The 26,541-nt window shown below is 40.6% G+C and overlaps 1 protein-coding gene across 2 annotated transcripts in view; it reads right to left on the bottom strand.

Annotated features, from left to right (window-relative positions):
• Positions 1-26,541, bottom strand: part of myo6b (myosin VIb) — a 47,835-nt gene that overhangs the window by 2,615 nt on the left and 18,679 nt on the right. Inside the window, exons 16-32 of one of the 2 annotated variants that reach the window (XM_074661674.1) lie at positions 25,056-25,183; positions 24,058-24,153; positions 22,806-22,976; positions 20,545-20,583; positions 20,353-20,446; positions 19,336-19,466; positions 19,028-19,105; positions 17,444-17,573; positions 15,145-15,235; positions 13,817-13,967; positions 12,435-12,643; positions 12,264-12,342; positions 8,743-8,903; positions 8,587-8,637; positions 4,533-4,636; positions 1,214-1,348; positions 94-312 (exon numbers count right to left, since the gene is read on the bottom strand). In XM_074661674.1, coding sequence (XP_074517775.1) covers positions 94-312; positions 1,214-1,348; positions 4,533-4,636; positions 8,587-8,637; positions 8,743-8,903; positions 12,264-12,342; positions 12,435-12,643; positions 13,817-13,967; positions 15,145-15,235; positions 17,444-17,573; positions 19,028-19,105; positions 19,336-19,466; positions 20,353-20,446; positions 20,545-20,583; positions 22,806-22,976; positions 24,058-24,153; positions 25,056-25,183 — 2,067 coding nt within the window. The remainder of the gene's footprint in view (positions 1-93; positions 313-1,213; positions 1,349-4,532; positions 4,637-8,586; positions 8,638-8,742; positions 8,904-12,263; positions 12,343-12,434; positions 12,644-13,816; positions 13,968-15,144; positions 15,236-17,443; positions 17,574-19,027; positions 19,106-19,335; positions 19,467-20,352; positions 20,447-20,544; positions 20,584-22,805; positions 22,977-24,057; positions 24,154-25,055; positions 25,184-26,541) is intronic. The other variant, XM_074661675.1, reaches the window with a different exon arrangement.

Raw genomic sequence — 26,541 nt, 5'->3', positions numbered from 1 at the left:
AAATATGTAAAATACCAGTCCCTTTATATATATGCTGTTGTACTACACCTTTTGTTCCAATAGAAACATAAAAAGCAATAGCTGTCGACTCACCTGCGACCAACACGATAGGCTGTTTGTCTGGGTGAAGCTCCATCTGTCTGGCGATCCAGGGCCCGTCGAAGTGGGCGTACCACCAGCCCTTCTTCTTATTCTGCGGGTCTTTGTACTGGTCTGCGGGCCGGATGGAAGGGATGCGGAAATACCGCTGCTGGCGGTTCATGGCCACCTCCTGATGCTGGGCCGTCATCGGAGGAGCCGGGTTCTGTTCAGCTGCAGTGTGAACATTAAGTTATTTATTTCCAGAGTAGCATTCACAACAAAGCATCTGGTCTTAAATAACCATATAATACTGTTTTTCCGTGTTCTGCTTACAGCACAGAACCAGCTGAGTGTGGCAGAAAACAAAGTATAAAGCTTTCAAAACATACAAGATCAAAAAGGACCCAGGAAGTCCTGTAAATATCACATGGAAAAGCAGCTTTTAGCCTTTTTATGAAATGGCCTTGGTAAGACCCCTGCTGCATCAGCAGAGGCCAAGAACAGGATCCAAGTAGGCAAACAAAGTGCATCCAGTACGGCTTTCAGGAGCTATCATATCAAAAGAGAAAGGCGGGTAAATATAGTGAAAGTAAAAGCAACGGTGAATCTAATGTTCCCATTCCCCCCATCAACCTTAATATTTGTTTTTTAAGATGAAGGGATATGCAGAGCACCGGTAAGTTTTAAAGCAGCTAAATAACATTTCTGTGTGTGTGTTTGTGGCACAGCCCATGCTCGGTTGAGTTGAGAATGAAACGAGCAGAGCAGCGAGCTGTCACACCAGCAGCTACTGAATCCGACGAGGCATGGCTGGCACTTACTCTGCTAATTAGAACAAATATTTCTGACAGAGCCAGGCGGAAGGCGGCTGCATTTTCAGGCCTTGGCATCTCGTCGGCTAATTGAATGTTAGGAAACACAGGCAGGTTATTTGTGTGCGGGTCATTATTTCCTGCCGATGACAGCGAGAGGTGAAAGGTGGAGAAACTAAACACTCGTCACCTGTAACTTAATGTGCCTGGGGTGAGGTGAGGTGTGCATGTGTGAAATGTACGGTATGTTTATTTTGCTGTGTTTGTGAATATAAAGATAGAGCAAAAAGGGTGATACAGGGAATAATCTCTCGGCTAACCGTAGTCGGTGACAGATTTCGGAGCCCTTTGATCGCTTCCATCATCGGTACGTTTCTTGTTCTTGGACTTCCACGCGTGGTAGACCTTCAGACGGCGGTGGAACTCCTCCCTGCAGGCCGCCAGCAGCTCGATGTCTGTCCAAATATCATGACAACAGTGAGTACTCAAATAAATGCAACAAGCAAAGTCTGATGAAACACACAAGTATGACTTTCATCTCAAGTATTCATGTTGACTGGTCTCTGTCACTGGACATAAAATCCAACCCTGGACAAATTAGATTTTAAGAGCTTGAAATTAACAATTCCAGATGCATCCAAAGAAATTATATTATTTTATATATTTTAAAATGTTAAAGGGGTTGATTCAGTATTGAACTTTCAAGTTTACGGCAACACCAATTGCCCCTTGGGGACAATTAAAGGTCTTGAACTTGAGTTTACAGAAGAAAAAATTTACAAAAATGTAATAATCAGAAGCCGAAATATCTTTAGCTTTTGCTTTTTGTCATATTATAAATCCTGTGTTTATGCATCGCAACTTACCATTGTTGTTGATTAAAATGTCCTTTATTTCTTCGATTATTCAGTTAATCATTTAGTCCCGTGGTTCTTAACCTTTTTGGCTTGAGACCCCTTAAAATAAAGCGTGTACAATTTACGTGTGACCTCATAAGGTTGGAAACCACTGGTTTAATCTTACGCAATATATTGTATTTTCTATATTTATATGTAAGCTTGTCATATGTGTATATGTCAAATATTACTCTTAAAAGTAACTAGGACCAGTACTAAAGTTATCTAATAAATGCAATGGAGTAAAAAGTACAATATTTCCCTCTGAAATGTAGTAGTAGGAGTAGAAGTATAAAGTAGTTTGTAATATTTGGTGTTGTGATTTTGAAGCCATGGATGACTCATATATAAAGAAACTGGAAACAACCTCAAATACCACTACATTTAGGGAATAAAGCGAGACGACAGCATGTTTAATTTTGATGATAAACTATAACACAGTATAATGAGGAGTTTAGCACTGTGTTTTCGTTCCTATAATGAAATACTAAGCAAACATTCACAGCGTACAGTGCTTTTAGTCAACATAAGGCTATAATCAGTTAGATTTCAAACACAGCTTTTTGGTATCACCACTACAGCAAATGGGTTCTACAAATTAGCCAGATGTCCTTGGAATCCCACAGGGGATATCAGAGTCCCACACACTGATCAGAGCACTGTATACAGTGGCAATTAGAAAAGGCATCGACAAGTGTGGAGGCACAAAGGCATCTGCTTTTCACGCTGACTGAGGAGAGGGTTGGCTGGGAATGACTAGGAAGGGCAGCAGTAATGGTGATAATTTCCTCTCTCCACCAATAAAACGCATGCTGATGAGTCGCAGCAGCTGTGGGAAACATCCTCGGATCGCTCTTTTGATTTTTTTCAGGCAAGACATCTCGTATCCACACTCTGTACAGCTGCAGCCTCAGCTTTTTAACGGTCGCTTTGGCTATTCAACAAAACATTACACAGAGTGCAGATGAAAAACGTTTTTGGGGACCAAAAGTGCCAAAACATGAGCTGCTGCTGAATTATTTAATTCTGGGGGCTGAAAACTGTAAGTACATTTTGAATGAAGGAGGGAAAATAGTTAGTATCACTTATTTCACTAAGAGCACTACCAACTTGATCTGTTTGTATCATAGACTGTATATAAGAAGTGGACGTAGTGAACGTGACGTCACCCATTGGTTTGGTGACTGCCGTTTTGAAGCCTCGAGTTCGGCATTTTGGCCAAAGAGTATAGAAGCAAAGAGACAAAACTTTTTTTTAGAACAGCTGCTGCCGCCATTTTGGACTGAAAACACTTATTATATATATAATATTTTATTATTCAACACAGGCCATTTTTGGTAGAATATGACGATATAATAGAAATAATTTAGTTTTACTTTTGTACGGCACTCTTTTGGAGGACGTTTTACTGCCGTCCGGTAGGCGCTTTTGAACAAACAATTGACTTTCATTTCTTGGCAATATACATTCTTTGTTTTGGCCATCGCTATCTTGGTTTATGGCCGACACCATCTTCGTTTTTTGGAACCAGAAGCGACACGAGAGGGTGGAGCGAAGTACAACCAAACGCAGAATAAAAAATTTTAGGCGACCAAAAAGGTCATAGTTTACTTACTCATGAACTGAAAACACACTGTGAAAAGGTTTAAGTTGTAAGACGAAAACACAGACAACTCCCAGGCCGGACAACGCGTGGTAGCGACCTGTCAATCACAAGGTAGCCATGCCCTAAAGCATCCCCTGCTTTATGGTCTATTTGACAAGAGTCTTGGGGTCACCCTGGACAGCACACTCTCTTTTTCATCTCACATAAAAAACATCACCCGGACTGCCTTCTTCCACCTCCGCAACATCTCTAGACTCCGTCCATCACTATCCCACTCCAGCACTGAAATCCTGGTTCATGCTTTTGTTACATCCCGGATCGACTATTGCAACGCTGTCCTCTCTGGCATTCCCATCAAACTACTCAACAGACTCCAAATCATTCAGAACTCTGCCGCCCGGATCATCACCCGCACCAAATCCTCCGACCACATCACCCCCATCCTCATCCAGCTGCACTGGCTCCCTGTTAAATCCCGGATCGACTACAAAAACCTTCTGCTCACCTACAAAGCCCTCCATAACCTCGCCCCCACCTACCTCACAGACCTCCTCCAGGAGTACACTCCCTCCCGTTCCCTCCGTTCATCATCAGCCGGACTTCTGACCACCCCCACCTCACGCCTCAGCACCATGGGAGCCAGGGCATTCAGCTGCTCTGCTCCCAGGTTATGGAACTCACTCCCCCCACACATCCGGCAGTCTAACAATATCACATCTTTCAAATCCCTCCTGAAAACCCACCTGTTTAAACTGGCCTACTCTCTCTAGAACTCATCATCACCCATCATATGTGTCTGTACAAATATGTCTCTGTCATGTCCTGTTGTTTTTATATTGTTTTTTATCTGTCTATGTTTTAACAGATTTTTGTAAGGTGTTCTTGGGTGTCCAGAAAGGCGCCACTAAATAAAATTTATTATTATTATTATTAAATGGGACCATAATTTACTAAATGAACATCATGCTGTATTGAAGAAGACTTGAAACTAGCGATTGAGACCATAAACTCATTAGAAATTAGTTTACTCCTGCATTGGCTTCTCTTTCCAGACCCCGGAGTGGCCCACTGGTTTGTAACGTCTGGTTCAGTGCATACACACACTCTGTTTAGTTTATCATGCACGGGAATTCTCACCACAGGAAGTATTGATGACATCTCGCAGCTCAGCATACTTCCACTTGCTGAGGTCGTACTTTTTCACGCCGGCAGCAGCTTTGGTTGCCTGCACCAGAGGACCCCTGTAAGCAAGGAACAGATGAACGTGGGTGTGTTAGAGGGAGGGGGGAAAAAAAGGAAAAGAAGGTGAGTGTGAAGACAGGTAAGAGTGAGACAAGGTGGGAGTAACGGCGCTGAATATAATTTTACAATCAGGGAGGTGTCAATTTCTAATGGAACAGCAGAATCACAGCACTAAGAGCAACATCTGATGTGTAATTATAGTGGATCTAATCACTTTCAAGCGTGATGTGATGTGGAATTTCAGTGGCAGACAAAATGCGTGAATATTAAAAGGGAAAACAGGATTGATTAAATTCATCGCCCTTAGTGAGAAATGAAAACGGACACCTCACTTCTTTCAAGCCCTCCTCATTGTCTCAGCTGATTAAATTCACATTAGAGGCCGGTCAGCGTTGGAGCCCGAAGAGCAGAGTTTGTCCATATCATCGCAGCCTACTGTGTCAACTCCACTTAAAATGATGCAAAGCTCTTCTAATGTTACAACTTGCCAGATGCCGGCTTACATCTGCTGGCTTATTTTAACAGGAATGAGAGATGATGCAGTCTATAATATGTGAATCAAACTGTGCGCTGCAGAGCTTCAGCTACTTAAATGACGGCCGCAGCGAGCGTGAGCTCATGTCAGCCACGCGGCGTCTCCAGCTTACCTGCTGAGTTGAGGCTGCTAATTCAATAATGCAAAGGATTTACCTCCTCTATTTACAGTCGGGATAGCTGCTAATGTCTCGGAGAAGAGGATTACTGATCTGCGAATCATCAGCCAGATTACAATTACCATTTATAATTCATACTGACTGGAAAGATGATTCAGGATCAGTCTGGCTGAGACGTGTGCCAGCGTGTGACGGGGATGATGAACCAGGGCCGAGGACAGGGAAGAAGAAGAAGAAGAAGAAGAAGAAGAAGTGGAAGTGAAGCGATGGCCGGGGCTTTGCTATTGGCAGTAGGTGAACAGGAAATGGATGGTTGTAGAAAGAGAGGAGGCGGATATCTCTCTACTATACGCCAGCGATGCCAGCCTTCTGCTGCACGCAGGCTTTAATTTGTTTAAGCTCAGCGGTGTGCACACGTAACACACGTGACCTTTAGAGCTTCTTTCTTGCAACGGATCTCCTTTTGGATTCCAGGGGTCAGCTGACTCACGGGGATAGTAGGAGACATGCAACATGGCGAACACTGACAAGATTACAGGCTATCGGATCAAATGTAATTTTGGGCTCACTTGACCTGCAGGTAAGACCGTGGAGTGCTTTGAGAGAACTTCTCCTGGCTTTAAACACAGAGTGGGGTTATGGAAAATCAATCAGTCAATCAGTGAGTGTCGACTACTAAATAGGGAGATTTTTTTTTTTTGGTAAACAAGCTCTATTTTGATGCTTTTTATGCACTCTGGCACCATATTTACATTGAAAGTAGGCTACACGTCCTAATAGGCTAATTAAAACAAATTAATGTGTACCTAAAAAACTGATGTTTACTTTCCAGATTAATAATGAATTGTGATATATAAATAATTACGCTCGTTCTACTGTAACTTAGTTAGTTTGGAGACCTGCATTTATATTATTTTTGACAGGCTGTTATGTTACGAGGAGTAGCCTATCTCACATTCGAGCTTCACATTCGCTTACATTAAAAATTACTTTTGGGACTATACTCAAAACGTTCAGGGTTAATAAGCCCTGACAAAATGACTACGCGACACAAATGCCCGTAGCCTTCTCAATCCTACTTGCGTAAAGTCACCAAGTTGGCAACCCTGTGTTTGTGTAATATCCACTACATTTAACGAGCCCATCTTTGGGGACGGAGGCGTGTCCAGGGCGGGCACAGGTGACTCGGTGGGCGGGTCCGTCCATGAAGCCGGGACTGCTGCTAGTCACTTTCATTGGAAAAGAGTTGGCAACACTGGGCTCGGTTAAAATCTAGGGTACTCTTGGTAGTTTCTCAACATTACCAACCCTAGCTTTAATACACACAGTAGAGCATGTCAACACGACTGCTGAACTCACTCAACCCTAGTGAATAAATATAGTAGCCTATTATAGTAGCCTATCATTTTGTACCACTGTAAATATAGTACATTATATATTTTATAGCAGTGGTAAGAAAAATCTGAATTTTGTCAATTAAAAGCCACTGATATCATTAATGAGATTTAGGTTAGAAGTATAGTAGAGTTGTAGCAGTCCGTCATTCTGTCATTTCCCTTTTCTGAATTTGTTTTAGCTGAATGTCACAGTTCCCCTGAGATGATTGGAGGTTATTCAGATCACCTGTTGAGCAGGGTGTGAGGAATGACTCCTAATTAAGAGTTGAGAGCAGCTTGGGGCGTTTACCCTCTCGGCCAATCAGAGTGCGACGACGCCCTTTCTCTAGGGCTTAAGAGAGGTGAGGAAATGAACACTCAGGGTACTCTGATCCTCATTTTAGCAGATTCAGCCAGAAACTCTGGTCCTCAGGCCCTTTTCAGACTTCATTGCTGTCTTACCTTTTCTGGTTGAGGGTGATTTTGAGCGTTTTGAAAACTAGTTTGGGTGAATATTGAAGGTTACCTGAATCAGGGAAACCAGATATAAACTACACATGTATCCCGAGGACATGAACACCTAACAGATTTATACCAACTCAATGTGTGAATCAGGGGAAGCACATAGACAGTCAATCTCATGAGCTCGTTCTGTGCACCAGCAGCACTGCAAAGGACACAGACGAGCTTTATCCACTGCAGACTCATGCAGAGCCAATTAAGATGATAGAAGCAAAAAAAGATCACATGCTGCACATTCTGATCCACCTCTCATTAATGATCCGGTGCGCCATCTTCATTTGTGCAACTGTCACATATAATCATCCTCTAAATGGCATATCTTATGATTCATGCCACATGAAATAACACAGACAAGACATTCAATTTGACTGATTTCTTAAAATCAAAGGAATTTTTTTGTTGGCTTTGCATTACTGGTATTATCCAGCATCTATTTTAAAGGGGACATATCATGAAAAACTCACTTTTTCAGTGCTTGTGTACATCCATTTGGGTATCTGGAGTGTCTACCAACCCACAAACTGAAATAAGTCAACCGTGTCAGTTTTTTGTGGGCTGCCTAGATCAGAAAACATGTGATTCAACAAGCCATTCAGATTTGGCTCCCCTTCCTGTGTCACATGCAGACTCATTTGAATATACGTAGGCGATTCGGACCAAACAGTTCTGGTGACTCCCTGAGAGGAACTGCCCACTAGGGAGCTCCTCCGAGAACTACTTCAAGGGCTTTTTTCTGTTTACCACCAATAGAAACGCTAAAGTGATGCACACATCTCCAGCTGGGAGATTGGCGAGCGGCTAGTTTGCTACGTTTCAAAAGCTCACTGCTTTTTCAGTAATATAAGAATAAATAAACAACTCTGTTACATGCCACAATCATATAAACTCAAGCAAAATAGCCGTCACGAAAGTACTGTTTGCTATTTCACTTTGAATCGGCTAAAGTTCTTCAGCTCAGTGGGTGTGATTTGTGCTACTGGGTTAGCTCGCTGAACAGCGGCACTCACTCGTTCTTTGGCTAAGTAGGCGTGTGCTCATGAACGAGTTCACTTTGGAAGTCGGGACTTCACTGTTGGCCCATTTGTCCCTGTTTCCCAAAGAGACAGTCGCTAAAACGGAGCGTTTGAGGCAGAGGGTGAATAAAAGTATATTCAGACAGACAGTATGTGAAAAATAATGTGTTTTTTTTAACATTAAAGCATGTAAACATGTTCTACTTGAACCCCAAAATACAAGTATGAACCTGAAAATGAGCATGATATGTCCCCTTTAAAGAGCTGAGACGTGCATGACTACCACAGAGGATAAGACAGACAGCGGGGCAGTGAGTGATTATTGTTGGTGTTATAGGGTCATTTGGACAGGGGGCAGTTCTAGAAACCTGTGCCGATATCTTACATGGCTCTGGCTGTGGATGAAGAGATAGGAAGACCTGAAAAAGTGTTGTCACTGGGAGAAAACACAGGAGGTTATTGATGCTTGTTTACTGTGCACTGCACCAAAGCAGTATACTGTATATCAAAGGTGTACATTGCATTCACATATTTTGAATACCTGCGAAGGCTTGGGTCCAGCTGCCCCTCCTCAGTGATGAGCTCTGCCTCGCTCTGAGCGATTCTCATGGCTAACTCTCGGTCTCGTCTCTCCTGCTCCAGTATGGTGGTGCGCTGGACCTGCTCCTCGCGCTCCTGAGCCAGCTGAACCTCCAACCCCGCCTGTAAACACACACATACACACACATTTAATGTGACTTTATAAAATCTACATAAACCTAGATCCTGTCTAAACAGGCTACTGAATCTTCCCCTTTGTGCCAGACCCGTCATAACAATTAAAGCTCCGCTGTGTGCCCAAGCCTGATTAGACATATTTATGCAGGTTGTAGAGCTGCTAATGAAGCTTTACTTTGTCTAGACACAACACGGCATACAGACAAACATTATACAACAATCAGTAGGGACATATTTTATAAGTTTGTCCCAGATGCAAACTTCAGGTTTTTATCTTTCACTTCAAAGAACATAAATATCTTTTGATAGAACAAACTATTATATAAAATATTATATCTATCTATATGTGTATCTAAAATATATGCATCTCCTATCTCCATATAGAAACCCACTAATGAAGTCCACAATGGATACTTTTCTCTGAGGAGCTTTAAATATGAATGGCTCTCCACCAGTTAATAATATATTATTCATACTGTAGAATGGTCCAATCAGCAGCTTAGATACATGACCCGGGTGAAGCAAGAGAACCAAAACTTAAAATTGTGATGGCCTCAGTGTGAAAGTTGAGCTGTTTTATAGCTAGTGCAAGCAGGTTTTATAGACACCGTTGCATGATCTGCTCAAAATTACACAGATTTTATGCTAAATCCCAAACATTCCCATTGGCACTCTCCAAAAGCCCATGACCCGTTCACTCACATTTTACTAGAGGATCCTGGAAAAAAGTCAGACTGTATATAAGAAGTGGACGTAGTCACCGTGATGTCACCCATTGGTTTGCGGACTACGGTTTTGAAGCCTCGAGTTTGACATATTGGCCGTTGCCAGCTTGTTTTTTTGCAGCCAGTACAACCGAATGTGAACAAGACTATTTCGAGCCACCACAAAGGTTATTATTATCTTTCATGAACTGAAAACACACTGTGAAAGAGTTTAAGTTCTACGACAAAAACGCAAACAACTCCTAGACTGGACAACGTCGTGGTAGCGACCTGTCAATCACAAGGTAGCCACGCCCTAAAGCATTCCCTGCTTTATGGTCTATTTGACTCTAAATTGGACCATAATTCACTAAATGAACATCATGCTGTAATGAAATAGACTTGCGTTTGAGCGATTGAGACCATAAACTCATGTTTACAATGTTTACTGAGTTAATAAATCAAGTGAGAAGTAGTCATTTTCTCATAGACTTCTATACAATCAGACTTCTTTTTGCAACCAGAGGAGTCGCCCCCTGCTGGCTGTTAGAAAGAATGCAAGTTTAAAGCACTTCGCATTGGCTTCACTTTACAAACCCAGAGGTATCCCACTGAAAAAAATGCATAAAAAACAATTCCAGAGGTTGTTCATGTTCATGAATATGAATTACACTACTTTGATCGAATTGGAAGTCTTCAATCGGATGAGGTTCCCCTTTAAGACAAAAACAAATATTGCAGAGCCGATGACTGGATGGTGTGCAGTATATAAGGTTAGGTTGAAAGACATCATGATACAAAGTTTGAAGGGAGCCAGATAGACTAACCTTTGACACAGCAGAAAATAGCAAAGAACAGAGTAAAGTCCCATCAAAGTCACAGCAGACACCCTTAGAAAGTTTACTGCTGCAGCTTTGAGCCTTAGAGCAGTGGATAAACAAACTCTGCAGAGAGTCTCCTGAGACATGTGGCTCATGACAGCCTGGTGTCAACTGTCTCACTACTAGAAAGGAAAAAAAATGACAGCATGCAAATGTCCAACTGGCCTCGGTTGAATAAAAAGGGCTTTAGATATACAGAAGGCGTGATGCACGTGTAACAGATGGATGAATGGATGGTTAGGTAAGGTGAGATATAATGGCAACATCGAGGAGGAACAGGTGTGTGTGTAGTGATAAGGAATGGAACGAAATGGCAATTACACAAAAAAGTGAGAGTGAGTGAAACAGGCAGAGATGGATAGAGGTGACAAAGTGTAGATGAGAGTAGAAGGTGTTATAATAAAATACAGGATACAGGTAAAGTAGCTTAGTTAGGAGAAACTGGGCAGGAACTGGAACCATCAATGATGTGGGCAACCCGCTGGGAATCTGACCAATGTCATGACCCTGCTGTTGCCGTGGGAGACCAAATGAACGAAGCAGGCAGAGTCTGAAGGGAACATTAGAACCATAATGGTGGTTTTGCAGTGATTGTTTTCCCGCTGCCCATTAATAACTACAAAACACACATATTTTATACTACATTCTTAGCAGCCATGGGATTCAGTGTGTGCTGTCAGTGTGCTGACTTGACTTTGACTTGCCCCAATCTGCATGTGATTATCATAAAGTGGGCATGTCTGTAAAGGGGAGACTCGTGGGTACCCATAGAACCCATTTTCATTCACATATCTTGAGGTCAGAGGTCAAGGGACCCCTTTGAAAATGGCCATGACAGTTTTTCCTCAACAACATTTAGTGCAAGTTTGGAGCGTTATTTAACCTCTTTCACGACAAGATAGTATGACACGGTTGGTACCAATGACGATTCCTTTGCTGTAAGGCATTTATTTAGATTGGATCCTGATGGCCAAAGTTGGCACCTTGAACGGCAGCCTCTGCCATCAGTGTATGAATGTGTGTGTGAATGGGTGAATGCTGACCTGTAGTGTAAAGCGCTATATAAATGCAAGTCCATTTACCATTCATCAAAAGTTTCATGAGTTCAAGGTGATACAGTACTGTCGAAAGAGATTCAGACAAAACTGTTGATTTACTAATCCATTAATTGACAAGTTGATTGAGCTCTATTGCCATTTTGTACACGATCATACACTTTAATTTCATGAATTGATGGTACTCTGCTGAAATGTTTTTCAAAACCCAATCTCTATTCCTGTAAAATGTGTTTCTGTGGTAAACCCAGTATGTCGCTCAGTTTATTTTAACCTGGAATTAGGGGGCGAAACCATAATAATCCAGTGACGGGATTAATTTCTCCACAAACAATACCGCACATTATACTGTAGAAACTGACCAGCTCAGTCTAGGATTAGGATTAAGACTAGGAAACCATGTTACTTAAATGTGATTATAATGGCTGGGTATGAGCACTCAGTCGCTGCAGGGGTGTAAGGGTCAGTTACCTCGTCGGAAGTAAACATGAAGCTTAGAAGAGACTGCAGGGGGCCATGAGTTCATAAACATGTGCACCTAAAATAAATTACATCTACCTACAGTAGTATATGATACTTGATATTCAACCTAATATATGGTAGTTTTCATTTTCCAGGTCATCTGTCTGCCCCGGGCTTCACAAGTTTTTTAGCAGGAGAGTAGACATAATATAAAAATATATCATATTTTAGGGTGGTCCAAACCTGTATTACTTTCTCTTCCTCGTCTCTCTTTTTTCTATCCTCTTCCTCCTGCTTCCTCTTCAGCTCCATCTCCGATTTCCTGAAATGTTTGGAGAAAAGAAATCTTTACTAAGACCGACAGACAACTTATAGTTTTATCATTGCATTTACTCAAACGTCTACATCATTTACAGTTTTCTCTCATCTTCCTCCTGTTTGCGCCTCTGCTCTTCCTTCTCCCTCCTCTTCTTCTCTTTGTCCATCTCCTCCTCGATGTGTTTCAGCCTCTCGCTCTCTTCCTCCTGCTGCTTCTTCTTCTGCATCGAGGAGAGCAGCTGCTCGGAGCGCTTCACCAGCCCCTGGTACTCCGTGTCGATCTCCTTTCGGGTCATCGCTGTGGCCTAGGGGTCAAGAGAAAAATCAAAATGACAGGTCGCAAAATGAAGAAATACTTTTTTATTTCTTCCTCAGTGGAGTTCAAAGCGATAAGTTGCCCTGAACACCATTACTAATAAGTGTTTATCAAACACCTCAGGATGGCTAATGTGCTAAATCTGAATTAGTTTGACTACAATTTAGTTTACTTTCAGGGGAGGGAACATTTTCGAGACTCCGAGTGCACTTACAGCCTGACTCGGCACACACTCCACCGTTACCATGGCGCGACCATCAAGGAAAGACTAACTGACACTGTGACTGTCACTTGCACATTGCAGCCACGATGCTCAATTCCCCACTATACTTGTCAGACAATCAGCGGGGGAGAGGAGGTCAGCGCATTGTGAAGAGTCATTAGAGTGAGTCTCTAACAGTGGCACAGGGAGGGAAGATGACAAGGTCTTGTCCCCAACGTATGGAGGTCTGAATGACAGCCATTGGCATCTCATGCATTATTCATGTAGAGACGCCACGCCAGGAGCAATTTCTGAGCACTCAGGAAGTCACGAGTGTCGACAGTCGGGCTGCTAATGTGCTAACAGAGGAGGATAGCGGAGGCTGGTTTGGGTAGAGCGAGAGAAAGGTGCGTCACCCCGAGGAACCTATGAGCCCTCTAATCATATCTGTTTGCATAAAGGTAACTACAGAGTCCAGGAAATCAACACTATTGGAAAGTCAGTGCCCAGACGTCTGGCTTTCATGTGGATGCGTGTGTGATGATTTGCCGCACCTACAGGGTCCAATAAGACGGGTGGTTATTGCACAGGGAGAGCTGGGATTTCACTAACCAAGTTTGATAATTTAGCAAAACAGCCTCTCTAAATTATATTATTGGAGACGAGAGGATTTCTCCTTCCACCTAGCTCTTCTTTTTATCCTGAGGTGATTGAAAATATTGATTCTGAGAGAAAGAATGAGAAAAGGGCACAGCACACTTAGGAAAGGGCATAATGTAGAACAGGAGAGGGCTGGTTGTGCCGGGAACATCTACTATGTAGAGAACCATAAAGAAGAACAGCAACATGTTGCATTGCTCACACTGTATTGTGCTGTAAAACTGTTGACATGAGCAGCTTTACAATCACAATAGAGCAATAACCCTTGGGTTTCTATGAATGAGTTGAACCCAGACTCACCTTTATCTTTGCTAACAGAGCGTCTACGGAGGCAGCCAGTTCCTGGACCTGTTTGGCCATCTCCTGCTTGCCCTCCTTCAGCCCGTTCACCACCTCGTTGAACCGCTCCATGTGCTTCTTCAGGTTTCCAACCTTCACCATACCGTCAATGCTACGAGAAGTGAAAAATACAAACTTACACGTGAATATGTCGTAAGCAAAGTAGAGCATAATGGAGTGTTCCATACAAATGGCCACTTCTTAAAGGGGAGACACTACAGGTGAATAGGGTAACAACTATAATAGACATCAGCATGAAACTTCCCCAGTTGATTACTTGCATGAAGGTTATTATTTTTTGGATTACAAGTTTTCTGAAATTTGATGTATAAAAATATGCAAATGAGGCATTCTCTTATTAAATATGTGCTATTTCCAGAACAGGAATCTGAACATTGGATAAAGCCAGGTTCAAAATTCTTGTTTCATTTTGTTGATATACTAGAGTCAAAGGTTTTCACATAGGAAATTTTGGATAATATATTTGTATCACTCCATAATCAGAAAATACAGTCAACAGTCATAACAACTTAAAAAAATACTTACATTAATACAATTATGTTTAAATATGCAATTGAGTCATTATGTAATGCTAACTTTTGGTGAATTTAGGAGGACAAAAATAGACATAGTAGTAAAATAAAAACTCTAAATGTGTATTTTGGATGTTTTCTTTCCACTAGTCTGAAAGAAGACATGTTATGGAAGCCCAAAATCTCAAAATTGATCAATGCATGAAAAACGATGTTTTTGCCTTAAAAGAGATGGCAAACCTATAAAAGAAGTGATAAAGTGCAACTGAGGCATTAGTTTAGACAAAAACATGCCTAAGCTAACCCCTAAATCACACTTGACTATAGCAATATCATGGGTCAGAGGTTTGTGTTTGGATCACAGCCAACATTTCCTCATGCATCCACACACATACTGCCAATCACAATCTGATTCTAAAAAACTCTCTGAAAACCCATCATCTGGATGGCTGCTTCCACAGGAGCCATTTCCCCCAAATACATGCAACCCAATACAGCGAGACATGCGGCTTGTCCAAAAGCAGTACAGTGAGACATCATTTCTCCACAGATGACTTTCCAGATTGATTTGAACTCCTAAATGCACAATACGGGAAAGCCATCAAAACCCACCAAGCGTGAATGAGTTCAAATAAAAAAGCACAAGAGAGTACAGGGCGAGATGAAAAAATAAGAGAGCAAAGGCCACGGACAGACGGAGAGACGATGAATGATGAATGTGTGTGTTAGGCACCAGAACCAGGAGGAGAGACTCACCGAGGCTTATGCTTTCTCTTACACAACCACATGCGGACAGTCTTCTGAATCTTAATGCAGGCCTGAGCTCTGTAGTTCATCTTGTTACGAACTGTTGAAGAGAGGAGAGAAAAAAGGAAGAGGATTTAAACTAAGATGTATAAAAGTACTTATAGTGGTGGCCTGTCATCTCTCTACTATGTGTCTCTAATAAAGGCAAAAAAGCCAAGAAAATACCTAAACGAGACATACAACTCTTACATCATTTATATACTTGTACATGTTGTTCAGTGCATCAAGATGCTCATCTACAAAGATCAAAGGTATTCCATGGAGATAGTGCAGCAATGCCCTCCTTAGATTAAAATTAGGGCTGTCAATCGATTAAAATATTTAATCGCAATTAATCCAGAGATTTTCCATAGCTAATCGAGATTAATCGCAAATTAATAGCACAAAATGTACCTTAAAGGGAGATTTGTCAAGTATTTAATACTCTTATCAACATGGAAGTGGGTAAATATTAATTAACAACACAAAATAATGACAAATATTGTCCAGAAACCCTCACAGGTACTGCATTTAGCATAAAAATATGCTCAAATCATAACATGACAAACTAAAGCCTAACAGGCAACAACAGCTGTCAGTGTGTCAGTGTGCTGACTTGACGATGAGAAATAGAACCCATTTTCATTCATATATATCTTGAGGTCAGAGGTCAAGGGACCCCTTTGAAAATGGCCATGACAGTTTTTCCTTGGCAAAATTTAGAATAACTTTGTAGCGTTATTTAGCCTCCTTCACAACAAGCTAGTATGACATGGTTGGTACCAATGGAGCCCGCTACAACCTCCGTAAGATCGATTGCATTAATGCGTTAAGAAATTAGTGGCGTTAAAGCGATTTTGCATTAAAAACGTTGACAGCCCTAATTGCGATATATTGTGATAATGGAAGCAAGGCGATCTATTGTGATTTTTTTTTTTTTTTTTTAATCTAATTTCACGGAAACTGTCAGAGTATAAAGAACACATCGCCAAATGCATAAAATATGAGTAAAAAAATGTAAGCGGTGTGCCCTTGCGTTACTTCCTGTCTCAGTTTGTGTTGTTACGTTGGACCAGAAGCCTCAAATGGCTGATTTGGTTTTAAACACAACACAAAATGAACCAGTGTCTGCCACGAATCTTTGCATGTAAACTATTAATTCAAAATCAATAAAGTGTTTTTGAGAATCAATCATGAAACATAATATTGTGATACTCAAGTGTATCGGTATTTTCTCACATCCCTAGTAAGAAGTTTATTTTTAAAGATAAATATCATAAAGGGGATGAGAAAAATGTAGTTCAAGTTCAAGCTCTAAGCTAATGATACAGCTATGTATAATAATGGATTTCATGGGTGAGATTTATCAGGCACAAAAACAAATAGTGCAGAGTATTGTTCTTACACTATAGATCTCTCTCTCTCTCTCTCTCTCTCTCTCTCTCTCTCTCTCTCTCTCTCTCTCTCTCTCTCTCTCTCTCTCTCTCTCTCTCTCTCACATGAATGAAACTGCGATAATGAGATGAGGTGTTGAAGGAAATAAATGGCCGGAACCAGGGACATAAATTTCCTCAGGTCATTTATGCAAAGAAATGTGTGGTCAAGCGGAGGCAGTGTTCTGTTATAGCTCGAATGTAATTTCATTTGATGCTTTTTACACAAATAAGCAGGAGCCAGCCGGCACTTTGTTAAATGGTGGAAATCAATAACTTGGCAGAGAGTGTAATGGTTCAAGGAACTGCTTTTAGAGTACTATTCCATATTGCTAGAGGCTGCTGCTTTCAATATTTCACAATGAATGGGAAAAGCGTGAAATGTGATTTAGTATAGCCATCAGAGCTATATAATATACTGAGAGGAAATGACAAAGCATCTTATACACCATCGACCGGGAAGTGAAATAGCTTAACTAACAAAAATAACTTATGCTACTGGCATCTCTTTCAATTATTCAGTTCTTGATTCATTTGCAGTTTTGTGTAGGAGACTCAAGTGATGTGGACATGGGGGCATATTGGAGATGGTTTTATTACTAGGGTCACCTCTCTATTAAAGAAAGGCCTGACATTTGATAAATCAAAATGATGTCCAGACTGTGTGTGGCAAATGATCTCAATCCTAAAAACAAACTAAAATACACTAAAGTTTGACCATCAAGAAAACAGAAAGACAATCTAGATCATTCCTAATCAACACTGCAGATACTCGTATTGAGGCTGCTCCCGTTAGACATCACAAGCTCTGTTGTTATTCAGCGGATTCAACCCACGTTTGATGACAGACAGGCTGCACCACTGGACCTTCTTCCAGCAGCTGCACAACAACCACTGGTTGACTTTCTTCAGCAGCTCTGCGAGGTGTTCCGGGTCAGACTTCATGATCTGGTCAAATTCTTTAAACTGATGCACACAGACACAGACACAAATTAAGCTATGATGCTTAGCTTGCTAGTTTAAGAAAATAGTTCTAAAGTTCTGCACAATGGGCCTCATGCAGGAAGTGATATATGAACACATTTTCTCTTATATTTGTTATTTTTTGTTCTTATTTTGTTAGTACCCACTGATTTGAACATGACATGACATGAACACAAGGGATGCCAACAGACTGAACAGGCTGGTGAGGAGGGCTGGCTCTGTGGTTGGATCTGAGCTGGACGGTCTGGAGGTGGTGGCAGAGGGCAGGATGAGGAGGAAGCTGGACGCTATCCTGGAAAACCCCTTCCACCCCCTCCATGATGAGCTAGTCAAGATGAGGAGCACCTTCAGCCACAGACTCATCCCTCCTCGGCACAACACAAAGCGCCTGGGTCAGTCCTTCATGCTGGTAGCCATCAGGCTCCACAACCAAGGCTGACCCCCATATGACAACTATTAGGACTTTTAAGAAATTTAAACATGCACTATCTGGCGCACTTTACACTCACTTTACACTATACATCCTATATACCACTTTATTGCTGACTGCACATATGTACATATTACATTTATTTATTTATTGTACATACTACATTTATTTATTGACGGACTGTATACACTATGTTCACCCATTCACTCTGTATCTTTTATATCTCTATTATTGTCTTTAGAATTTTTGTACACCTTTACCTCTCCTGTGATTCACTCTGTTTGCTGATGTTGCTGCTTTGACACCTGAATTTCCCTCCGGGGATTAATAAAGGTTCATCTTATCTTATCTTATCTTATCTTATTTCTGGGATTCACCAGTGTTTTCTTACAGTATTTTTGCTCTTCTCTTCGGTAAAAGAAAATTGTACAAATGGTCGAGAGCACTTTTACCAAGATAAGAAAAAACATCTTGTTTTCAAAGTCCACAAATTGTTTGTCCAACGCAAGGAAACATACATTTTAAATTTAAGGGACATCAAAAAAATGCATGAATATCATGTAATCAAATTTAGATTATTATATGTTTTAGAGTAATTATAATGATTGGATTATTAAAGAAATACTATTGGTCCAGTGACCCTAATTAAGAGTATAAAAACCCTCGGATGATATTGTTGTTGTTCTTCTTCTTACAGCATTTTTTGGTGGCATCTTTCCAATTCTTGGGCATGTGCCAGAGTATTTGCAGATGGCACAACACCTGCACTTATATAGTGTTTAGGGGGCGTTACCTATGCTAATAATAAACGGTCACACGCCTCCAATTTATGATCAAGTGGGATTCATCATTCAGCACACCTCGGTAAGAGCCGATTTGGATGGTTAAGAATGTTTGGTGCAATTGGAGTTCTCTTATTTTTTCTCTGAACATAAATTTAAGAAAATGGAGCTGCATGAGGCCCAATGACCTGTAACATTAATCAATTCTGATGACTTCTCTGTACCTTTCCAGGGCGGAAGAACACTCTGGTCAATCCAAACTTGAAGTCGTTGTCATTTAGTCCAAGAGCTTTGAACAAGGCCTACAGAGGAACAAAATCACATTCAGTCACACAGCAACATTGTAGAAAGAATGTAGGGCACTAAACTGTTTATGTTAGTTTTTCATTCCCAAATGGGTCAGTGTGGCTATAAGCTTTTTTTTTTTTTTTTTTACAAAACTAATTAGGCTTTATTTTAAACAGATAATAACAATACGTATCTTAAAACAACAGTACACTTAGAAAAAACTATTCAATTTATGTCATCCCACCTTGCAGAAGAGTCGTGGATTGAGGCGTGTGAGCTTGTCGGGCATGTACTGTTGATACATGTTGTAGAGCTCATGGAAGGGGGCTCTGGAGGGGAAACCCCCCTGCATCAGGTCCAACACCGACACCATTCCTAACCAAGAAAAACAAAGAAAAAAGCAGGTCTATTAAGTAGAAACAGGATTTCCTGTGGAACTACAGTAAAGTTACACACAGTAAAATGTGCACTACTGACAGTCTATCAAAGGAACATTATGAGCTTGATGAAATCTGTTCGTTTACATACAGCATACACTATCCGGTTTGATCCCACACAAGTACTTTATCAATGTTTAATGTGTGTTTGTGTGTGCGTGCAAGTGAGAGTAGTTCCATATCTACAGGAGAGGGGCACTGCATGAAAGAACATTAATGTAATCACAATAACAAAGGCTGTAGCAGTACAGTAGCAGTATGCACTGACGTCAAAACACATAATTTAGCACCGTTTTATGTTGGGTTTTTTTCATGAAAAAATGGAAAACTTTATATATATCTAACATATTGCAATTGCACTGTAAATTAAACACCATCTGTTTTTCAATTAAACAAATCTTTACAAAAAAAAACCATCATGACAGTGTTGAGTGCAGTATGCCAAACACGGACAACCTGGACTGAAATATACAGTAGTATAAGTCGAAAGCCTCCTGAGGTTTTCCAGTCTCTACAGTTTAACATAATTCAACCTTTGTGGGGAGCAGTGGGAAGAAATGTAAATTTACACATCCTGCATTCCTTAAAGACCTCAGGCTTTCCTTTTTTGAAGAATGATCCAATATTTAGTTTAAATTCTGAGGTTCTTGGGTATATTATATTCATATATTAGAAATATATCACAGGATGTTTCAGTATCGTTGTCCAGCTCCTGCATTCAATGAATACACTGTAAGTATATTTATCCTAAAAAATATGAATTGAAGTGAATAACTTTTTAAAAACTCTACAGTACATTTTGTACATATAGTTTCTGGTCCTACCTGAGCACTGCAGCTGTGAGAGAATCAGAGCTCCTTCAAACTTGTGGCTGACCATCTTCAGGTTGGGTTTTACACAGCGGATGAAACTGGAGCCCTATGCACACAAACATTAATAAGTGCTTATTGATTCTGAGCAGGAAGTTGGAAAAAAGTTTTCTAGAAAATATGAAATGAAAGTGACATATTACTCACAGTGCTGCGGAGCTTTTCCAGCAGCAGGTTCAGCTGAGTCTGTGCGTGCAAGCAGACAAAAGGAATTGTTTAGTGGTTTGTTTGTGATGAAGGTAGTTCAGACAGACATTTCAAATGAGATAGTAGTGACACACATTCTTGTCACAAGTAAGGGAAGGGAAGAACCAGAGTTAACAGTCATGCAAGGACAAAGGCAAGACACATTTATTTGTATAGCAACTTTCAACAACAAGTGCTTTACATAAGACATAAAAGGCATTAAGACACGATATAAAGGAAACAAGAGGCAAAAGAAAATATAAAAATACACATGCATAGGATTTAAAAGGATTAAAACAAAGTAAAATAGAAGATTAAAATCAGATTTGTGTCATTGATTTGATCTGCTTGTATTGGGCCATAGTCACCTGGTGATATCGTTATATAAATCAATGTGCATAATTATGGTAAGATATGTTGTTTTCCATGATCCACTCTCGTGGGAACATGTAGAAGCTGAATAGAAGAGGCCCGAGAATGGAGCCTTGGGGGACTCCACATGCCATTTTTGCAGGCTCAGATATGTACTTACCGATCGACACAAAATACTCCCCACCCTTCAAATAGAATTCGAACCAGTTTAGTTCTGTGCCAAAAAGTCCTATCCAATTTTCCAGTCTGTCTAGTAACATGTTGTGGTCAACCGTGTCGAAAGCAGCACTGAGATCATAGACTGTATATAAGAAGTGGACTTAGTCACCGTGACGTCACCCGTTGGTTTGTGGACTGCCGTTTTGAAGCCTTGAGTTCTGCATTTTGGCCGTCACCATCTCGTTTTTTTGCAACCAGAAGTGACACGAGAGGGTGGAGCTAAGTACAACCGAACGCTGAATAAGACATTTTTAGGCGACCAAAATGTTACCATTAACTTTCATGAACTAAAAACACACTGTGAAAGGGTTAAAGCTGTACGATGAAAACGTGGACAACAAATTCATGCTTACAATGTTTACTGATAAATCAAGTGAGAAGTAGGGTCATTTTCTCATAGACTTCTATACAATCAGACTTCTTGTTGCAACCAGAGGAGTCGCCCCCTGCTGGCTATTAGAAAGAATGCAAGTTTAAAGCACTTCCACGTTGGGTTCACTTTTCAGACCCTAGAGTTGCCCACCGACTGAGACCGAATAATACTAAGACTGAAACTTTTCCGCTGCTCGTGTTCAAGTGGATGTCATTCAGGACCTTAACACGGTTCTTATATTTTACGTCACACCTTACACACTGCTCATTTTGACAGGTTATATTTATCTAAACATGTTTCCAGCTGTAGAAAACGAAGACAACTCGTCCCACATTTCCTTTCCATATAACTCATTCCAGCTATTAGAGGCTTTTTGAAACACACACGTCATCTTTGTACTTGAGTCCATGTCTGGTGCATTAGTGATGAAAGCATAGAAGCTACATTAGTGATAAAGGAACCTCAAGTTATTTTGGTTGCTGCTGAAACAAAAGACATACAGCTGAAAGTTGTGTTCTTCTGGCTCTCTCAACACACTTTTGTGAGAAGGTTTGAGTGTTTCCTTTCTTTCTCTTATTTCTTTTCGCTTCCCCCGTTTTCTAACTCCTCTCTATTATACCTCAAGCTGACTTTATCCAGCTTTATCCACCAAGGAAGGTTTTCTCAGAGGAAAGAGGTGGGAGACTGGAGCAAATCTAAGAGAGGGGAACCCGGAATAGGGAGGAAAAAAGGGGATGAAGGGAGAAGAGCGGAAAGGTGAAAAGTTACAGAACAGGTCTAGAGATTAGAGTTAGAAAAGTCTGAGAAGAAGCTTAAAAGATAGAAGAGTATTGTGAACTATTTTACAAAATTTACACTTTTAATTCGGAAAACAGTATCGGGAAGCAGCAAATGAGGGTATTTCACATAATACATAATTTTTGCAAAATTCCTGGACAATCAAATATCAAATTAATTTGTTTTAATGTGTTTCATCTTTAATTGGAACTACGTATTATACAGTTGGGCAAAATAATAAAAAAAGCTATTCAAAATATAATATACATGTCTTACAATCTGCAATAAAACAAAATACTGTAGCATCTAAGTGATTAAATTCAGTGGATTAATCTTTAGAATTAAAAAATAATAATATTTGTGATAGTGCAATTGAAAAGTATTATCATAAACTAAAAGAGAGCAGGTTTTATTCAACTGTATTTAGGTTCATGGGCTTGTCTAACAATCCAAAAAGACAGACTTTGACAATAACTCTGACCTTGAACTTGTTGCCGACGCTGATGAAGCCGAGTTTTCCCGCCTTCTGTTTGGAGTCCTTGTTGGTGATTGGGTTCTCAAACAGCTCTCGAACAAATCCGTCTTTCGATTCAGACACTAAGCTCTCCAGGGACATGTGCAGGGCGTCATTATTCTTCTCCACAAACCGAGTCTGTGGACACACACACACACAAATGCATACCTTTATGTGGTGGCAGACTTTTATACAGATGTGCAAGAACTAGGGCTGTCAATGTTAACACGATATTAACACGTTAACGTAAAACTGTTTTAACCAATTTCTTTAAGGCATTAACGCAATTGATCTTTCGGAGGTTTTAGCGGGTTCAGTTTTAAAGCAAGAGTGACGATACTGGCTTCATATGAAACTAAAAAACCTAAGGAATCCATTAGTGCCAAGCATGTCATACTAGTTTGTCATGAAGGAAGCTAAATAGTGCTACAAAGTTGCGCAACATTTTTGGCGAGGAAAAACTGGCATGGCCATTTTCAAAGGGGTCCCTTGACCTCTGACATCAAGATATGTGAATGAAAATGGGTTCTATGGGTACCCACGAGTCTCCCCTTTACAGACTTACCCACTTTATGATAATCACATGCAGTTTGGGAAAATCATAGTCAAGTCAGCACACTGACACACTGACAGCTGTTGTTGCCTGTTGGGCTTGAGTTTGCCATGTTATGATTTCAGCACATTTTTTATGCTAAATGCAGTACCTGTGAGGGTTTATGGACAATATTTGTCATAGTTTTGTGTTGTTAATTGATTTCCAATAATAAATATATACATACATTTGCATAAGGCAAATCTCCCTTTAAGTTACATTTTGAACAAATAAAAAATGTGTGATTAATGTGCGATTCAATATTTCAATCGATTGACAGCCCTAGCGAAAACAAATGAAGATCCCTGCCTCAATCCCTGCAGCAGACAACGCACATCACCAAAGCAACTTTTTCTAGCTGTAAATGATGTATTGTGATGTCTGTACCGGGGCAACAAACGTGTTAGAGCTGGAATGATTAGTTGATTAACTTATTGAATCCAATTTCTTTCATTCATTGAGCTTTAAACATTCAGCTTTAACTGCTAGTAATTCCACAGTCTTATATAACTGGTAACTATGTAGGACGCATTATAAATAGAGGTGTTATAAGAATATTGTAATACTGGGTTTTGTGAATACAGTACCACCCAGCCCCAACATAATACGATCCGTGTGAAGAATTACCGTTTCATAGCAGACTGCTCCAGCAAAGTGCCTGATGATGAAGCCCTCGTCATCCCGCAGATTCCTGTGAATGGTCAACTTCGACTTCCTGGGAACCTAAGTGGGAGAGGAAGAAAGCAAATCATATTTAATAACAGAGCTAAAACACACGTAAATTGATTTCACTCGAATCCATCACAGCAGAATCTTGTTTATCCACAGCACTATGAAATGAGGAGGGCAGTGATATCCAGCAAAAAAGCCAGAAATGATGTAATAAATATTCTCACAGACTCTGTGCGGGCAGGGTAATGTGTAGTTATTAACATGTTTTCTTGCGAGGAAATAATAACTGCATGCAGACGAGATAGATTTTTTAAATGCCACATTCATCTTATCCGGTTCAAGTATTATAAAGGACCCCAAAAATCCATTACCAAAACTTCAGGATAAGAAAAAAAAAAATGTTTAAGCTCCATTAGCTTCATCAGTGAGGGGAATCATGCTAAATTATCCTTAAAGTGTGAAAACTATACAGCAGAAATATTAGCTCACAGCATATTCAAGCACTTTAGATCAAGATTAATGTCTTTCACCGTGTTAAATGTATAGAATAGTGTTAGAGTAATAACTCCCTGCAGTAGAGGGTGGCCGCTGCAGCAACCAGCCAACTGTAATCTTAAACTTGAACTGGTGTCAAGGCTGCATTTCTAAAAGGATTTCATGCTTGCAGAGAAACAGGCAGAGTGACGAACAATAGCGACAATGACAGAGAGAGAGAGGGAGAGGGAGGGATTGGGACTGTGCGTCATTCAGAAAAACTGCTGTTAGAAATAGTAAAAATTATCACAATGACAAAACCAGTGTGCAGTTATACGTCGCTGTCTGGTCTCACAAAAGAATGCCGTGCACAAAGAAAGAGAATAATAGCAGAATACTGGAGACAAAGGAAAAACAGAAGGAGAGAGAGAGAATAAGAAACACAGTGAAAAGACGAGAGAGGGAGGGAGAGGTCTGACCGTCAGTCTGAAGTGGTCTTTATGCTTGTTGTGAACAGCCAGAGCAAAGTGTTGGTCGCTGGGCTGAGGGAGGCGGTTCTCTTCATCCAAGATATCCAGGACTCCCACCAGCTTTGCTTCCACTAGGTCTGGAAACAACAATTATGTATTAGCAACGTTATTATTATTCATGTTTTCATTTTAAATCTCGCTTCATCCAATGTTCAGATTTCTGTTCTGGAAATGTACGTAAATTAGCACATTTGTCATAAGATAATGCCTCAGTTGCATATTTAAACATAACATTTCAGAAAACTTGTAATATAAAAACTAACTGTCTTAATGTAAGTAATATACAGGGGAAGTTCCATGGTGATATCTATTAGTTAGAATTTTTACCCTATTCAGCTGTAGTGTCTCTTCTTAAGTCCCGCTCTATAATGTACAGGGAGGCCCAAGTATGAAATACTTAAGATGCCACATATGAGTTGACAAAACCTTCTTCTTAACATGTCCAAACTTCCCAAGCATCAAAAATGCTTACAGACATTTTTATGGACAACAACAAAACACATAAATCCCTACTAAGGTATTGAGGAAGGGAACCACAGTGCTCATTATTATACAGAAGTTATAAACACTCAGTTTGTGAATATGCCGTTTGTTGGAAATTTCCACTGTTTACTGTTTTCTGGATGTGAATATTCAAGGCACAAAACATGTTCATCAGGATGCTCATTTAGCCATACGTTTGAATTATTCATGCAGCGTGCTGTTTGGAATATAATCTAACAGCCAAGGACCTCTGAAAAAATAAAATTTGCATGAACAAGCACCTGTGCATAAATCCCGAAGATTGATGAGTGAATTAATGGCCAACCCCAAACGGTCATTTGCAAGTCATAAATGTTATTCACGGCTGTCAGTTAACCTCGCACCTGAATAATCGCAGCCTTTGAAATACAAATCAAAACTGCTTCACCTTGATACACTGACTACTTCGTGCCATTAATTCGAGGATTCGCTCGAGGACGGACACAACGAAAACAAGTGGGTGTTATTTCGCTGGCTTTCCGTCGCACAAAAGAGGCCAGTAAACCCACAAATACTCATCACGCCTGCTCCCTTCAGACACAGGATATGCCATCTCCTTGGATAATGAGAAGTCTGTATTTTTGTCCTCCTGACAGGTGTATTTTCGCTGCTGTGACGTACAGCCGAGAGCACAAGGAATGGCCCAAATGAGCTGATGTTACACTTGAGCCAACCTCCGTACACATGTACGGTACGGTGTGTGGGCTAAACCGACAGCGGACAGCCACTATTTTGTGTTTTGCAGCACAAGCCTTCAAAGGCCACACTTAATGATGTCCCCGGGTGTCACTCCATGGTCCTGCTTTCACTTCACCCAAGGTACAGATACATGTAGATACTGTATCAATATACACACGTATGCTCGGCCCGTTCTCATTCCCAGGGTGTCAAATACGGTCGCTTTGCCACAGCC

Source organism: Sebastes fasciatus, chromosome 15 (assembly GCF_043250625.1).
Source record: "Sebastes fasciatus isolate fSebFas1 chromosome 15, fSebFas1.pri, whole genome shotgun sequence".
Lineage (NCBI taxonomy): Eukaryota > Metazoa > Chordata > Actinopteri > Perciformes > Sebastidae > Sebastes > Sebastes fasciatus.
This window is presented reverse-complemented; position numbering and strand designations above follow the sequence as displayed.